This window comes from Mastacembelus armatus, chromosome 3, assembly GCF_900324485.2.
Source record: "Mastacembelus armatus chromosome 3, fMasArm1.2, whole genome shotgun sequence".
Lineage (NCBI taxonomy): Eukaryota > Metazoa > Chordata > Actinopteri > Synbranchiformes > Mastacembelidae > Mastacembelus > Mastacembelus armatus.
The window spans coordinates 12,595,075-12,611,838 of record NC_046635.1 but is presented as its reverse complement, the minus strand read 5'-3'; the positions used below and the strand labels follow the sequence as shown (position 1 = coordinate 12,611,838).

The 16,764-nt window shown below is 38.3% G+C and overlaps 2 protein-coding genes across 7 annotated transcripts in view; both read right to left on the bottom strand.

The window, feature by feature from the left end:
* Positions 1-23: 23 nt before the first annotated feature.
* On the bottom strand, positions 24-4,476 carry uraha (urate (5-hydroxyiso-) hydrolase a). Of its 4 annotated transcripts, XM_026320565.2 has the most exons (5): positions 1,412-1,739; positions 1,194-1,236; positions 881-1,020; positions 634-769; positions 24-481 (listed from the first exon to the last, which is right to left on the bottom strand). In XM_026320565.2, the coding sequence occupies exons 3-5, from the start codon at positions 1,009-1,011 to the stop codon at positions 392-394; spliced, it is 357 nt and encodes a 118-aa protein (XP_026176350.1). In that variant the 5' UTR covers positions 1,012-1,020; positions 1,194-1,236; positions 1,412-1,739; the 3' UTR covers positions 24-391. The 4 variants fall into 4 exon arrangements, with proteins under 4 accessions (XP_026176350.1, XP_026176348.1, XP_026176347.1 ...); XM_026320563.2 differs by lacking the exons at positions 1,194-1,236; positions 1,412-1,739 and adding an exon at positions 4,291-4,476; XM_026320562.1 differs by lacking the exons at positions 1,194-1,236; positions 1,412-1,739 and adding an exon at positions 3,470-3,553.
* A 1,684-nt stretch (positions 4,477-6,160) lies between these two features.
* LOC113138304 (heterogeneous nuclear ribonucleoprotein C-like) overlaps positions 6,161-16,764 on the bottom strand; it is a 33,756-nt gene continuing 23,152 nt past the window's right edge. For 2 of the 3 annotated variants that reach the window (XM_026320624.1, XM_026320622.1), the window contains 5 exons: positions 13,201-13,251; positions 9,592-9,761; positions 8,981-9,094; positions 7,719-7,867; positions 6,161-7,485 (listed from right to left, as the gene is read on the bottom strand). In XM_026320624.1, coding sequence (XP_026176409.1) covers positions 7,447-7,485; positions 7,719-7,867; positions 8,981-9,094; positions 9,592-9,761; positions 13,201-13,251 — 523 coding nt within the window. In that variant the 3' untranslated portion in view covers positions 6,161-7,446. Of the gene's footprint in view, positions 7,515-7,718; positions 7,868-8,980; positions 9,095-9,591; positions 9,762-13,200; positions 13,252-16,764 lie in introns of all 3 variants that reach the window. The other variant, XM_026320623.1, reaches the window with a different exon arrangement.

Here is a 16,764-nt window from a genome sequence, read left to right as displayed (position 1 = left end):
GGAGACAAGAAAATTTCAAGATGTAATTAATCAGTTATTTAATTTCTCGTATTATACAGGAGAGTTTTGTAGTTTATTTTTGAGTACAGAGTACATAATAGTGCTGATTACAAAAACACATTCTGCAGTAAACATGGTATATAATAGGTTAATTAAGATACTGTATGTCTTAATAACTGTAAAGCAGTGGTTACATATTATGCTAGCAAATCAAGCAACTGTTAAAAAAAACAACTTATGTTGAATTATTCAAATAGCATTGTGTTTAGTCAATATATGAAGGAGGTCTGCTGCTGAGATGAATCTTTTTTTGACAGATCTGGCTCTGCCAGCGTTGTGGAGACAGCTGATATATGCAGGAATGGCCTCAGGAGTTCATCACACTTGATCTCTAGCTCCCTCTGTAAGTGCTATAGGAGAAACGACTCAGGAGCAGAGGGACGTGGTATTTTTGATCAGGGTCATTAATTGAGAAGACAATCTGCAACATAACCGCATGAAAGAGATCCCCAATTATACGATGAGTCAAAGTGAGGATACAAATAGGCATGCAAGTAAAGTAGCACTCTGCCTCAGAATTGCAGCTAATGATGTCTAGATATTAATACATAATCTTTTTTAGCCTTTCCTCACCTCGACATAGGGATAAAAGCAGGTCTCTCCCATACCTGCCCAATATTGAGCAGTCTCATATCGCATTTTGTACACACCAGATGTAAACTGTTGTTTGGTGATGAGACCTGGGCAACGTCCATCATCATTAGTGGTCCTGTTGAGACAATTAAGACTAAAGACTGAGGCATTAAGATATTAAGACTGAAGATCTGTGAACTAAAATGTGAATTTTGTTGTAGTTATAGTCTGTTTTCCAGGTTATTACCCATTGGTTATCAGACTCCAGGCATTAGTGGAATGGTCTTGTCGATAGAGGCTGAGTGTCATGTTCGCCCCGGGGACACCCATCGCAGTGTTGAGGACATGGGTGGTCAGAGGACTAGGTGAAGCTGCCATTTCTGTTATCTAAAGAAAATGCAAAAAATAATTTTTGGCTTATTTCCAACTAGACAAGATAAATAGCTCTATCTTCAGAATCGGTCTTGGTTTGTTAGTCTCAGTTTATTTGTTTTAGTAGAACTTGCAAACATGTTTGCACAAATTGTTGGAGACAGAAGTAAAGTGAACTTGGTTTTTACTGTTTATCACTCATCTCTGGTGCAAAGCTCTATTCCTGTAAAACTGAAACAAACAATAAAGAATGCCAACAGTGAGAACCATTACTTCTGCTTAATTATACAAAATAACCACTAACAACAATTTCTATCAAATATTTGGCTCTGTCCTTCTTTAGACATAGCTTTGTAATTAGCTATTTTTTATATTGCAATATAAGAATTAACACTTAACTACTTACAAGGCACACAAAGACTGGGAAACATAAAGGAATTAGTTGTCCACATTGCAGGCCATGCTGTGTGTTTTACCAGAAGTGACTAGCTCTTCCTCATCATGTGACTAAACAGAGCAATAGAACTAACAGAGTTTTAGTATGTAATACCAGGAAATAGCCAGCAGGGGGAAACAGTAACATAACTTTAGAACAGCTCAATGTACATGACACTCCCCACCTGGAAATGAGAAAAAACACTTTAAATACCATATATTAAGAGTCCAACAGTCACAGAATCAATCTCCTTAATCATTTTTAGTGCTCAGGACTGTATTAGAAGAAGGTCTCAGAGAATACCCATGCAAGCGCAGGGAGAAGATACAAATCCCACACAGAAAGGCCCCTGCCAGGTTTCAAACCAGGACCCTTCTTGCTGTGAAGCAACCATCAAGCCACAGTTCTGCACTTCTTTTCTCCATTTGTCCCAAAAGCAGTTATTAAGATGTTGAACCTGCCTCCACTGGAGGAGGTAGGTTCTGAGCATGAAAAATTCCTGGAGGGGGATGAGGATTGCAGGTCTTCTATGTTAACAGGAGGGATGGTATCAGCAGAATCAGTGATTTAGGATCTGAAAGAACTGGCAACAAAGGCCTGGCATTAAGATTTGATGTGACTTCAGTCATTAAGTTCCACAAGACTTCATGTGTAACATTGACCTACATTTATGTGCACTGCATGGGTACTCATACAGGTGAATAGTACTGCCCACCTCTTACTATTGGCATGGCCTCCACATGTTTGTCTTGTGGTGATGGTTAAGGGGGCCAACCACATCAAGCCCTACATAAGTAAAAGTCAGGGCGGAAATTAGCTTTTGTTCAAAGATTTTTCTCAAAGGTTGATACATTTAACACATTTGCGGAGCACACCTTGGATAGATTTTCTGGCACCGGTAATCCAGAATCCCACAGTGTGAGGAGCACCCTCTTTAAACACATGGCTATTGCCGTATTAATCCCTGTTTTGTGCTGGTGTCCAATGCGCCATAGTGATGCTACAGCTTGTAATAGGGATCCCCACGATGACAAACGCTCAAAGCTATGGGTACCAAGTTAGACTGAGAGCAGGAGAGTGTAGTAGGAAGGTTAGAAACAAAGCTTTTCTGCTTGTTTTCTGTTGTTTGGAAGATGTGGTATCTTGAATGGGAGTGTTGCCATTAATCTTGGGTTCTCTCAAATACGCTCTTTCCTAAAGCACATTTCCCCAAGGTAGGTCTGGCACTTGGAGAAACCATGTGGCACTGCAATTTTTTCTTTGACAACTATATGACTGGTGCAGGAAATATAACATGATAGATGTCTATTTTAAAGTGTGTTGGCAGGCATCCCCTATTATGATCCACCCAAAGTTATGCAGACCACTGCATTGCTTTCTGACCATATGTGAACAAAGAATATCAGGTCCCAGGAAAATAAGTATTTGTGCTTCTGGATCCAAATGTGGTATTTTGTGGGAAATACATTTCAGGTGAGCATGATGCCTTGCAGTCTGAGGGGAAGGAATTTTAGAACAATCTTCTGGTAAGTCATTGCTTTCAATAAGAGTGGGAAGCATCATACTACTTGCACGATCTAAAGACTATGCTACAAATCCAGTTGCTCATCTCCTAGAAGCCTCCATGATGAGTATGTGATTAGTGTTTCTGACTTCTTGATCTGACACAGATTGAAAGAAGCAGACCAGACTAGAGTTCTGTTGCTCTTGTCATCCAGTATAATGTAGACCTCTTTTGCCCTGTCTGCATGACCTTGAGGATAAATCAGACAGATTTGATTTCTATTAAATAATTTACTCTGTAAATGATTACATGCTAATTTGATTTCTATTAAACAGCACAATCAATCAATCTCTGCTTGCTCATTTGATTTCTATTAAACAGAGGAATCAATTCGCCCTTTGCTATAAATTCTTTAAGACCACTTTAGCTAGACTTCTAAAATATTAGCTCTTTTCACTTTTTTTTATCATGTTTTAAGTTGTCTTATTGTAAACATTGGAATATCAGATTAGCACTTTACTTACAAGCAATGCTTTTGAAGGCACACAGTGGCTGGGAAACATAAAAGAATTAGCTGTCCACATTGCAGGTCATGCTGTGTGTTTTAGCAGAAGTGACTAACTCTTCCTCATCATAAGACTAAACAAAACCAATTGAATTAACAGCGTTTCAATATGTAATACCAAAAATAGCCAGCAGGGAGAATCAATAACAGCTAATAGCTTTGGAACAATTCAATATACAGTATATGACAGTCCCATCTAAATTTATACAGGGCAACTCTATCAAAATCTATGACAACTGCCATGTCAACACCTCGTGGCATACTGATGTATCTATGAATATAGCGTGCTTCCTGCTTCCTTTGCTAGTAATAAAAAAAATCTGTGAAAAGCAGGAACCTTCAAATATGACAGAGAGGAAAAACAATGTAATGAAACATTATTTGAGCAGTTGTTTGCATTTGTTATACAGATTTGCATATTTTATTATTGGTGACTGAATAACAGGGACATGCAGTTGCCACTTAATCGCTACAGTACAAGGTTGTTAATACTAATTTGACTGGAATTTGTTATATATTGTTATATATATTTACAAATTAGAACAGTTATTGAATCCAGTAACTTGTTATAAGAAACTGTTGACTGTTCCTGTTGTACCCTCTCTCACAAAATATATTTCCTCAGCACCAGAGTTCATGTAGTTGCTACAAAATACAATGTACTGTATGTTGAAATAAAACACATTGCATGTACAATGCACAGCATTAATCAAATTATTGTAACCACTTTAATATGTAGTCATTACATGAATAATATATTTATGACATGAATTACCTTACCTTATTTTCAAACAAAATGTGACTCTTCAGTTGCTGCAGTCTACTCACACTCATCTGCACTGATAAATAAAATCCAAACTAGGCCAGCAGTTCTAACTGATAAATGTAATTTTATGGTTTATTTAACAGCATCAATCGTTCCTTTCACAAAGTTCTGCACACTGCCCTGTTAAGTATGACATCCAGTGCATTTGCACTTATCTTTTTGTCAACAGAAGCCCAGTTGTGCAAGCGCTTCTTTTGTCACACTTTGCTTTCAGCACTTTGAACTCTGGAAATGGATGATTAAATTGAACTGCTCTGAGGTTCAGACTCATGCAAATGAGTACAATAATAATACTAAAAAGAACAAAGTCTTTTTTTAAATCTTCTGATAAAAAACAAACCTACAACTTCCTGTTGGATTTCACAGATTAATACAGTTTGTGTTCTACCTTCTCTCACACACCCCAGCCTCTCATTCTGATTATTAATATTATGTTTTTTTTGTCTTTATTTGAGGTTTATTTTGGGGCGGGGCAGCATGGTGGCTGAGTGGTTAGCACCGTAGCATCACAGCAAGAAGGTCGTGGGTTTGCAACCCGGCCTTTCTGTGTGGAGTTTGCATTTTCTCCCCGTGCTTGCGTGGGTTTACTCCGGGTACTCTGGTTTCCTCCCATAGTTCAAAAACATGTGTCAGGTTGATTGGTGACTCGAAATTGCCCATAGGACTGAGTGTGTGTGGTTGTTTGTCTTCTGTGTCTATATGTGGCCATGTGATGGACTGGTGACCTGTCCAGGGTGTACCCCTGCCTTCCACCCGAAAGAGAGCTGGGATAGGCTCCAGCAGATCCCCATGACCCTGGTTAAGGAATAAGTGGGTATAGAAAATGGATGGATGAATGGATCTTTTGGGACAGAGCAATGCTCTTCATCAAATTAAATAATGGTGACTATTAAATACTGCTAGGTTTTTTCTGAATCTCACATGTGCTTTTGAGCAATGTGCCTAAAGTAGTGAAATGTCTTTCACTGGTTATATTTTAAGGGGACCCTGGTCGGGTCACCAGTCCGTCACAGTGCGACATATAGATGAACAACCACACACACTCACACTCACTGTTATGGGCAATTTAGAGTCACCAATCAACCCTAAATGTTTTTGGACTGTGGGAGGAAACCAGAGAACTTGGAGAAAACCCACGCAAGCACGGGGAGAACATGCAAACTCCACACAGAAAGGCCCCTGACAGGTTTCAAACCAGGAACCTTCTTGCTGTGAGGCTAACCATCAAACCACCATGCTGCCCAGGACGTTATGTTGTCAATAAATCTCAAGCATGAACATAAACGATTTGAAACTACATTTCCTTTTGTGCTTGGACACAATTTCTGGTATTCAGAATTTAAACTCATGACATTTCTTGCTTTCATCAGCAAGAACCCCCTGGGTGAAGAAAGCCTGGCCTAGAAGCGAAGAGTTGTGACATGTTGCAAGCTCACACTTGCATCCTTAAAACAAGAAAGTTTCTGTTTCTATTCTAATAAAGTCTTTTTATAGAGTGTTTTTTTTTTTGGAGTCTTTTCAGTGTTGCATGGGCTACTTGCTCAGCGTGGAGTTGTGATCACATGTTTTAGTGATCCACTATTCAAGGTGATACTTGAAATTATTAGCATTCATTTGTATTTTCTATGAATTATTTTTATAGAATTTAATTATTGCCATGACAAAATTTATGTTTTCAATATATAATTTGCACTTTTCAGAGATGTGGTCAAATGATTTCATCATTTGACAAAATTGCCATGATTTCCAAATGTTTCTTTCTGTTTCACTCATTTCCTCTGTATCTGCCTTGAATTTTCAGAATAAAAACACACCACCATGAGCTGCATTTAGGGTCAGTATGAAAATACTTTTACTACTGTGACAACGAGTATTTCCACTTGGCTTATCTTTAGATTCCAAACAAAACACGTAACACCATAAGAATTATGATAGCATCATTATCTTCTTTAAAAAACATATGAGAAATCCTAAAGCAAGATTAAAATCAGACAGCTGAACAATTACAGCAAAGTTTACAATAATACACAATATTACACACTGACCTGGGCCTTTGTACACTGTCTTAAAGTGCCAAAATTGTGGAAGAGAGCTGTAACATTCTTCTAACACATTAAAAGTAGAGAAAGTAGCAGAGAAGAAGCACACTGTTTCTGTCCTGAATGATCAGTATTTATCTCTAAGTGATTATAGTAATTTGTTTTGAATAATTAAATTCTAATGTCTTGGTAGTAGACAATAAAGAGGCCTTAATTGAGTGTCAACACAAAGTACTCTACAAAGATCAAATCTGAGGGTATACACATCTCTTTTTCTTTTACATTTCAGAAAACTTTGAGCTGCACAAAGAGGATGTTCACTTCATAGTAAATACACATAATATTCTGGTTATACTCTTATTCTGAAAAGGGCAACATTAAACATTAAAGTAAGCTGTCTACATAGTTTATAAAAACCCATGCTTCATTAATATTTCTGGCTTGATGTTGTCCTTTATGAACAGAAATATGTAATTCTGAAAAGAGGAAAGGTTTAAAAAATTTCTTTGGAGGAACTACTAAAATGTCAAATACATTCTCACACTTCTAGCAAAACCCGATGACTACACATAAATTATTTCTGTATGTATATTCTGATCCTGGCATATCCTGTCTGCTTTCAGGCAGAATGCAAATAAGATAAACTGTTAAGCTGGTTACAAAAGATTTTAATCAGAGAATTGACTCCTTTGGATTAACCCAGCAATATTCTGATTATTACTGGAATAGTGTTGTTTGTGCAAACTCACTATTATAACTTAAATTCCCCAGTATGCTGCTTATAATTATGCTCTAGATACAGTAAAATCACGCTCCTTCTCTCAGGACAACCATAAAGATTCTTGTTAATCAGCTATAAATCTATTGTGTAAATCATCTGTATGAACGTTTTTATTTTAAGTAAAGTACAGTTATGGAAACTGAGCCCCTGTGATATAATTAATGTACTGTGTTTTCTGACATGTACACCCTGGGTGTCTTGGTGGGCAATGGCGTGAAGCGTGGTGGTTGTTCTCTTCCTCAATGTTTGGCGCATAATCCACACCTTCTACGTCTTCTCATTTTCCTCCCTCATATTTCCTCTTCAGGGTCAGAGCTGTGGTTGCTCATCTGTGACAGACAGACAGTGAGACAGGATACTGAGAAAAAAAAAAGTAATTTCATTAAACTGCAAGCTCAGGATGACTAAGTTATTATGCAAGTATGTCTCTGTACTTGTTGTGCACTCATGTTGCAAAACAGAAATATTACAGCCTATGAAAGGTTTTCTAAAAATAATATAATAGCAAATGTCCATCATTCCTTAAAAAAAACAAATGCAAATAATCTTGTGGTGCATTTACCGTGTGGTGGTCATCATCAGGCTCCCTCAGGTCATGGCTCTCCCTGTGGATTTTATGGCGGAAGCTGGGTGGAGAGAGGGAGTGCTCTGGGCTGCTGGTTGACAGAGCGTACGGCGAGCCAGCTGGACTGTCCTCTGTCAGTGGAGACCCTGCAACACCGAAGTGCACACATGTATGCATGGAGTTTAGGGAAAACTGTGGGGTGTAAAGCTTTACTTCTGTTTCATTCTGTTATTACTGTGGGTCAAAGACAAAAAACATCCCACTGGATTTGTAATAGATGACAGACAGAAAACAAGAGTGGGAGTGACAGGATGAAGGACAGATGAGGAGATAGTGAGGGGGAAGCGAGAGACAGCACGGCTTGATAGTGAGGCACAGGTGAATCAAGAGGAGCTGGAGATAAATTAATATGAAGATGAGAGCTATCAATCGTCCAAGGTCATTGAAAGTAGTGTGGAGAACACACACATGCACACACACTTTTCTGGAGGTATTCATGCACTAACCACAGAACACATTCCCTTTTCAGTAAACTATATATTTGTATATTCAAGCTGATCTTATGATAATATTTTCTAGGTTTGAGGTTGAAGCATTACAACACTGACAGTGAGGAACTGGCACTCAGAGGAAGAAAGACTGCAAGAAATTACTGTTGTACATTGACTTTAAGTTTAATTGCAGTAAAACCATTTCATTAGAAAGGATGATAAAGCTTTGTTCCATTCATTGACTGGCTGTTGCGCTTGGTGGCATATGCTGTATTGTGTTCAACTGACCACACGAGGGCAGAAACAGCTTTACGTCTGTGTTTACTGATCTGCTGTCCTTCTCTGCCCCTGGTACTGGAGTGTTTTTTGAAGCTTCATCAGTCAGTTACCTCAACCATACTGTTTGTTCAGCATGTTCCATAATTTGCTCACAAACACAACCATAAATCCAGACACCCCCACTCCAGCTGATTTTGCCTTTGATTTCACGTTTAAAAAAATCCTGACTGGAGGAAAATAATTGATTTGTCAGGTAAAACAGGAGTGGCTTCGCTGGTGCAGTGAATTCCCATCTCCCAGTTTCCCTGCGGCACAGATCCTGAATCATTTTTTGATTGGGGTTGTGACTGGAGGAGTTAATCAAGCAGAAATCTAAAAGTGGCATATTGCTGGAGTCCTCCTTAAAATGTTTTTGATGCGTGAATAGATTATCTATCATTCAATCTCACACCTACCTGACTGTATTGTCTTCCTGAATGAGCATCTCACCTTTGTGGTCATTCCTCTGCGTGTCCATCCTGTCAAGACTGTCAAGCAGGCCATCGATCTGTGTCTTTATCAGAGTCAGCTCCTTTTTAATCACCTGCAACTCCTCCATGCCCACTGCACAGAGAGAAAGAGAGAGACTATGAGGGACACTAGAAAATGACACAACCTAAGTATATCTTTAGAGAACACTTTAAAAGAATAGTCTGATATATTGGGCAATATACATATTCATTCTGAAGACTGACTGCTATTATCAATTTCATATCTGCACACTTGATACTGTCTCTAGCTGAAGTGACCTACTTCTTCTTGAAGAGCTTTTGCAGAGTTTATTAAATCTTTAGTAATCTGGTGCAGTAATAAGCATATTTTGAATCTGATCACTTTGAACTAAAAGGATGAGAGAAATAAAGATATTTTATGACTAGTGGTTTCTGTTTATTGAGTATTGCATGCCTGCTTTATATGCTTTCTGTTTAGCATTGAAATTGTCATTCAAAGAACTTGACTATTTCCTCTTCTGGGCAGAAGACATGTGTGTGTGTCTGTGTGTGTTTGATAGTTACTTTATTTAAGTGCAACTTAAGTGCAACCAAATCTCAATTACTTACACTTGGCTGTGGCTGAATTAGTGGAGTGGGTTCTGGAGCTTTTAGAGTGGGTTCTGTCTCGACTGCGTCTGTGCCCAGACGAGTGGGAGGATGAACGGGATCGTTTGGCCAAACTGGGTCCAAGGGGTAAGGGAGACAGGGATGCCGGCACACGCTGGTAGTCATACACCCTGAAAATTCAGTAGTGGTTATTTAAAAACAACTCATTTTTAACTACAGTATATCCATGGCGCTGGTTATCAAACCTTTATACTTTACTTTTTGGTACCAAGTGGTGAAAACAGGGATGTACAGAAAGGTCAGATTAGTATTCTTGTTTACTTACATGTTTCTAATAGGGTAGTTAGTATAGTTTTGTGTTTAAGGTACAATGTGTAAAATGTCAAAAATTTATGGGCATCTACTGGTGAGATTACAGAATCGTCTGAGCACCCCACTAAAGATTCCAGCCCAGTTTTCAGGTGCAGGGGATGGTACATTCTAAGATTAGGAAAATGCAACAGTTAATATTTTCCGGTGCACATGACAACACATTTATTAATACCATATTACATTTCTGCTAATAGATTGCTCTAAATATTACACACTGAACCTTTATACATATAACAGTTCTTGTATGTATGTTGTATTTAACTTGTTTTGCTTTTAAGTTAAAAAAAAGTTTGATTTAAAAAATATTTTTCTTAAAGGTGTCAAAAAGTATCTGTGCCAAAACTCATCAAAACAGTCAAATCTCACCCAGCCCTTTCTGAAAACAAAGGAATGGAAGTAGATACAGCAATGACGAAAAGCAGCTGTTCATAGATAAATATAGTTATATTGTATGTTCCTTTCTCTTTTAGTGTTTAAAGGTTTTTCTCTTTCTTGTGCAGTAGTGTTGCCTGCTCCCTGTGGACAGCTCCATGTCTCTATCTGTCACAGAATGTAATTGGTTCTGTCAAGGCCAATCAATAGCTCCCCGCCAGGCTAGTAGTGCTAGTGACTCGGGGTGTATCACAGTCAAACTCTGTGGTGGTTATAGAAAGAACACCATGTGTGTTTGTGCATGTACGTTTGTGTTTCAATAGAAACAAAGGTGATGGGATTGAAAAAGAAATCGATTTGACCCAACATTTGACCTCACCACTACAAACTGACCCAGTGACCAGCTGAAACTGAAACCAAACATCACTGGACAAATCTGCAGGAATTGTGTGACAATCAAAATATATGAAGGATTTCAGAAATATTTCTGTGTGGTTGTGGCAGCTGTAAATTTTCAATAATGATTTGGTTTAAAAATATTGCCAAAATAGTTAGACACTTGTATTCAGAATCACTATAGATGCATTATTATTCTCCTGAGAAACAGAAATCTGTCTACATCTAGTCACAATCTGGATATATCCGGATGCAGGACAGTCTGAGCACAGCCTAAATGATTTCTGCAAAACCAGGCAGGAAAAAGCTCCTCTGCTGTAAATCACCAGCCAACAAGAGGGAGGCAAGCTGTCAGCTGCAAGGTCTTTGAGCCAGACGGTGATGTAGATTTACTGATTGAGCTGTTATTTAGTCAGTCAAAAGCAGCCTGCTTCCTCAAAAGTTTTTCCTATTGCTTTTTTATTCACACACAGACATCACAATGTCACATAAGGATGAAGTGTATTAGGCCACCATAAGTGTGTGAGATTAGGGGCTTTGAACATTACCCCTGCGGGGAGACACAGAGACCAGACTTATAAGAGTTTAAAGTCCTTTAGAGCAGTTTGCTAGGGCAGGTAGACAATGCGTTGTTACACCAGCTTTGAAATATCATCTCAGAGAGTGGAAATTCAGACAATGAGAGACTGTAGACGAGTGAGGATTACAGAGAAGTAAGAGAGTGTGTTTGTCTCTGTGGGATTAGACCCCACAAGGAAAGCAGCTTTGTCAGCTCGAGCTGTTATCTGTGTGTTGAAAGGCACTTTTCTCTCATGCACGCAGAGGACAGAGGACAAAAACAGTCATTTCTCTGCTTTCCACATTGATGTGCACAAACAACAAACAGGAATAAAAATGCACGTAGTCACAGTCCCCATGCACTCCTGCTCAGAGGCAAACAGAAATATGCACACATATACTTTCATTTCAACACACACTGGTATCAGTGGTTGTATCAGCGCAGCATGGGAAATAATCATACACTTTGTTAAAAACAAAGACTAAATCAGTGGTGAGTGTTCACTCCTGAGCAAAGACAGAAACATTCAGAGCAAGGCAAAACAAAGGAAGAAACCAAAGATGACAGTTTATACTCACAGCAACAGAACAGTGATATACTGTACGTGAGAAAGGTGTGTGTGTGTGTGTGTTGGTGTGTGTGTGACTGCCTTTCTCAACTTCTTTTACTCAAATGTGCTGAGTGGAGTATTTATGACTAAGGCCTGGGGGATTTAGGAAAGTCCCTGAGCAATTTTATTGGAGGACCAATATCACAGAGACACTCTATAGAGCTCAGTCTAACTGCCTCATCAACTTAACCACTGCATTTAAGTGCCCACCACAGAAGACTGTACTCTTCATGGTACAGTAAACACATACTGCAAACTAACCATGAGACATGATAGGTCCCATACAATGTTCTCAGTCGAAGTCTTTCAGTGAATTAAGAGTCATTTTATATATATAGTTAAACTGCAAATTACTAGAACTTAACCTTAAATGACCTTTAGTGACTGTAACCTACTTTTACACAACAGAGACAATCATGTTTGGCAGTGATTTTCATTTTTATTAGTCTTTGTTTTTCATATATTGACTTTTAGTAACATTTAGTCAAAAGTAATGAATTTTAGCTTTTATTGAATTTCACTGATTTTTTTTTGTTATTTTAGTCTGGTGTTTGTTTCTCTTCTAGCGTCAGTTACATGTTGACAACTGAAAATAAAAGTTTATTTAGGCAGAAACTGTGTGTTTTTTTTGTTTTTTGTTTTAGTTTTCTCTTAGTTTAGGTTGACTACGTGTCAACACACTTAAACAGACCCATGGCACATACAGGGGATGAGGTTGACTGCTTTGATGGTTATAAAAATAATAAGAATCATATAATAATGCATTTAAGCACGGTGGATGATTTGCTGTTAGTGATCACTTTCAGTTATCATCATCAGAGCCCCAAATGAGGGAATAGCTGTTGAAAATGTAGTGGTTAACCCTCCAGTTGAGTTCATGAACTGTGAAGCTCTTTCTAAAAACTTGTGGCAGCCCATCGCCTTATTGAGGCGGTTTACACATTTATATCCGCTTTATCATTTCATGAAAGTAAAGTTTAATGTGTTGTGTCTAAAATTGAAAGAAACATCTACATTTTTGGAGTAACAGTCCAGTGGAAATATAGATTTTTGAGTTTATGTATAAACAATTCTGTGATGTTATATGTGTGTGTGATGTGTTAGCCACTGGCTGTTGAGTAGTAGGCAACACTGCAAGCAAAGAAAAGATGATTGACAGCTGTGTGGCAGACAGTGATGGGAAACAGAGTCTACTGAAGACAACAGGGATAAAGAATCTGCTCTAGGGTCTTTCTGTAGCCTCCTGTGACACATGCAAACAAAGTGTGTGAGCTGCCATACGCAACTTTCTTGACATTACCTGTCATAGTAGTCCTCGTGATAGCTGTCATAGTCCAGCTCGAACTCAGATCTGCAGTAGAAATGGAGACAGAAACAAAGAAAGTGGCGGCAGTTAGTAAAGTATTTGTCAAAGCTACATGTTGTACTTTTACCAGGCTATCACATATTTGTCTTAGCAAACAGTAAGCTTGGTTAGTGTGACAGTGTGTAAAGGATGTGTGTGTAAGTTGCAACAGTTATATGTTGCAATCACTTCATCTGGAAAGAATACAGCGTTCATGATCGCCAGCCAGCTGGAAAAAGACATTGGATTTGTTCTGCTGCAGCATCCAAGGTGGAAAATCCATAGAAATTGTCTCATGCTCCAGCTGAACCACCCACTGAACACCTCCATGTGTGAGCTTGGTGAAGCAAGCTGTGAGGCATGTGTGTGGGTCTGTGTGTGTGTGTGTGTGTGTGTATGAAAGAATCAGAAATAGGAGAGTGATGTGACAAGAGAAAAACTTATATGGTCTGGTAGCCATTGTTCACCGGTGTGTACCTGTGGAACAAACCAGAGGAAGTGAAAGTGAAAAGTGACACTAAGCCATAGTGAGATCACATTCTGGTGTGTCAGACCTCAGCATTCTTCCCTAATCCCCACACAGAGTGGCTAATAATCTCTCCATGTTGCTCACCCTCCCTCTGTCTCTCACCGACTTACTCTCTCTATCCATCTTTGTCATTCTTTCATTTGCCTGCCATGCCTTCTCTTTGTTCAAACTGACCACACTCCATTTCTCTCTCTCAATCAGTCTTGCAGTTTAAGTGAATGCAATTCACTCAAAAGCTTTCATCACAATATCAGGATTTATTTACTGTATCATGCAAATATATTATAATAAAGAAGATATGTGATTATTTAGTATTTATGTTTTTCCGAGTATGACTTTAAACTTATTTTTGGGCAGTGTGGTTGTGAACATAACCCATGTTATGTATATAAAATTGATTTTCTAAAACCAAGAGCTTCAGCCTTGGGGGACAGGTTTATTATTGACCCCTTTCACATTGTTAGTGTATTTGATATAATTTTGATATGAATGGCTAGAATCACAATGTGTGCTTGTTGGCTCTGCATGCACCACCCCTACCCCAACATCATGTGCAGGATGTGAACTTCTATCTCAAGCTCTCTTTTCATTCTTCACAAAATTACTTCCTTCACTTTTTTAATTTTACACCTGATGGCAAACCCAAGAATGCCCAAAAGTGAAAATGGTTCTCCCCATGGGTTAATCCTAGTTCCCTTTTTTGATTGCTCTTATCTGCTCTCCTCTCATTGCTAGACCCAAAGACTGTCCCAAATCTCTTGTTTCTACTTTGACAGTAGAGGATCGAGGAGGCCTCCTGGAGCTGCTAGGAGCGAGGAAACATAAGACTGTCCTTTCTCAAAGGTTTTAATGGATCAACACGCCCTTTTATTAGAAATCAATTTGTGATATGATGCTTCAGATGAAGCATCAGAGGAAAGGATGTTTCATGTCTCTTTAAATGTATTTCTTTGATTCCTCTTTTCCTACATTATTACCTTGTATCTTTTCCTCACATCTTATATGGGCAGGACTAAGATGCAAGGAAAAGACACAAATAACAGAAACATGAAGGCAAACTGTGGTTTACCCTATGGTTACAGTTATTTGAAATACACCATCATCATACATCTCTCTATAATACTCCTCTACTAGCAGATTCAAGCATCCTCATCTATTTAGGGTCATGTTTGTGTTCACCATTTACTCACTTGTTTTGATCTCCACACCATATCATTCTCCTTAGCTACTCAGTGCTCCATTGCATTTAATAGCTAGTTGCTAACTACTACATGTCTGTCTGCCAGTTTGATGCTGCAGCCAAAAACTACTGCAATGACAGAGCAAACAGGTAGACATTGGTTTACCTATGTATCAGAACACCAAAACAATTAGCTAAAAGACACTTAGACATAGACAAACCTATGTAGAGCTGAGGTGAGTCAAGTGATATTTCTTCATTGTTTTCTCATATGGGTTTGACCTTTCACATTCAAGTAGTCATGTGATCAAAGACAAGTACAGATAATAAAAAACCTATTAAAGAGTTTGCAGTAACAGTTCTCTGATACTGTTTAGAATGACTTGCTATGATTCATATATAAGTGATAGGCTACAGGCAGCCAGAATATTGACTTAAAAATGTGTGATTTTTCAGGACACTTCAAGATATTTGGGAAACTAATACAGCCACAGTCCCCGCCATCTGCTTATCTGTCACTCAGGGAGGTGATGATTCTCTTGGTTGTCGACATTCAGCTCATCTCAAAGAAGATTTTTATCTATATCAGGATCAATAGCAGGACACTAAACCAAATACTTTTCCAGAGTAAGAATTTAAAACATGCACAAACATACAGAGACAAATATCACAAGGCTGTGAGAAGCAAAAAAGCCCAATCTCCGTGTGTATTTTGTGAATGTGAAGTGTAGGCTTATTTGGGGGTGGACCTGCATTCTCTCTTCCAGTGTTACGCTCACATTCTGTTCTGTCTACTAGCTGTTTTTCGGAGCTCAGGAGACAGGAAATACAAAATTATTTATACCAAGTGCTCATGTCAGAACTGCACTCTTGCCAATAATGCAAAGCACAATTTCAGTCCCATTAAAGACTGCCTTTTGTTACCTTATTTAAAAGGAAGGAGGTCTACATGTTATTTTAGCTCATTTTGTTAAACCAGTTGAAACATGTTGACTCCTGTAAATTTGAGGACACAATAGTGAGAAGGGTATTTCTGAGAAATTCTATGTTTACATCAGTAATGGTTAAAGAGAGGCAGAAAGCCAGAAGAAAACAGAAGCAGTATCTCGGTTCTTCAAGTGAATTCAGCCAGAAAAGAGAGACAGAAAATAACAGTTATTCTCCAAAGTCCTCACTGAAGGGGAACTAAGCTGCTCTTCACTCTATTTTTTGTTTCTTTCAGATTGTTGTGCACTGGTTTACCTTCACCACTGTAGTCTGTAGTGTTCTGCAGCAGAATATTTGAGACTTATTCTTTGAATCCTTGTTTTTTTTAATTATTCTCAGATTTCATTATTATTCATGAATATGTGCTACTATTAAACTATTACTATTACTACTGATACTATTACTACTAATGTCTGTGTTGTAATACATAATACTGTACACAACATGAATGATTATAAAGAATTCTGTAGATAGAATAGAATGTTGATACTACAGGATATGTAAATAATAAAGGTCATGTACATCAATTAGTTGTTACTTAATCACTGACTACTGAATAATAATTACTTTTTTCATTTTGTAATAAATGAAAAAAATCCAACCATTATATGACATAGGCATTTTCATATGACAGGCAAGCACAACCCATTTAGACTGTATTTACACTCACAGTGAAGAACAGAGTGCCTGGGTCGCTTTGCTCTGTATGTGTGTGTGTGTGTGTGTGTGTGTGAGAGACAGAGAGAGAGAGAGAGAGAGCCAGAGAAAGGCCGTTGGACAGCAGGGTCACTAAAGGCTAATTAATTTCTTTTCATAATTTTTC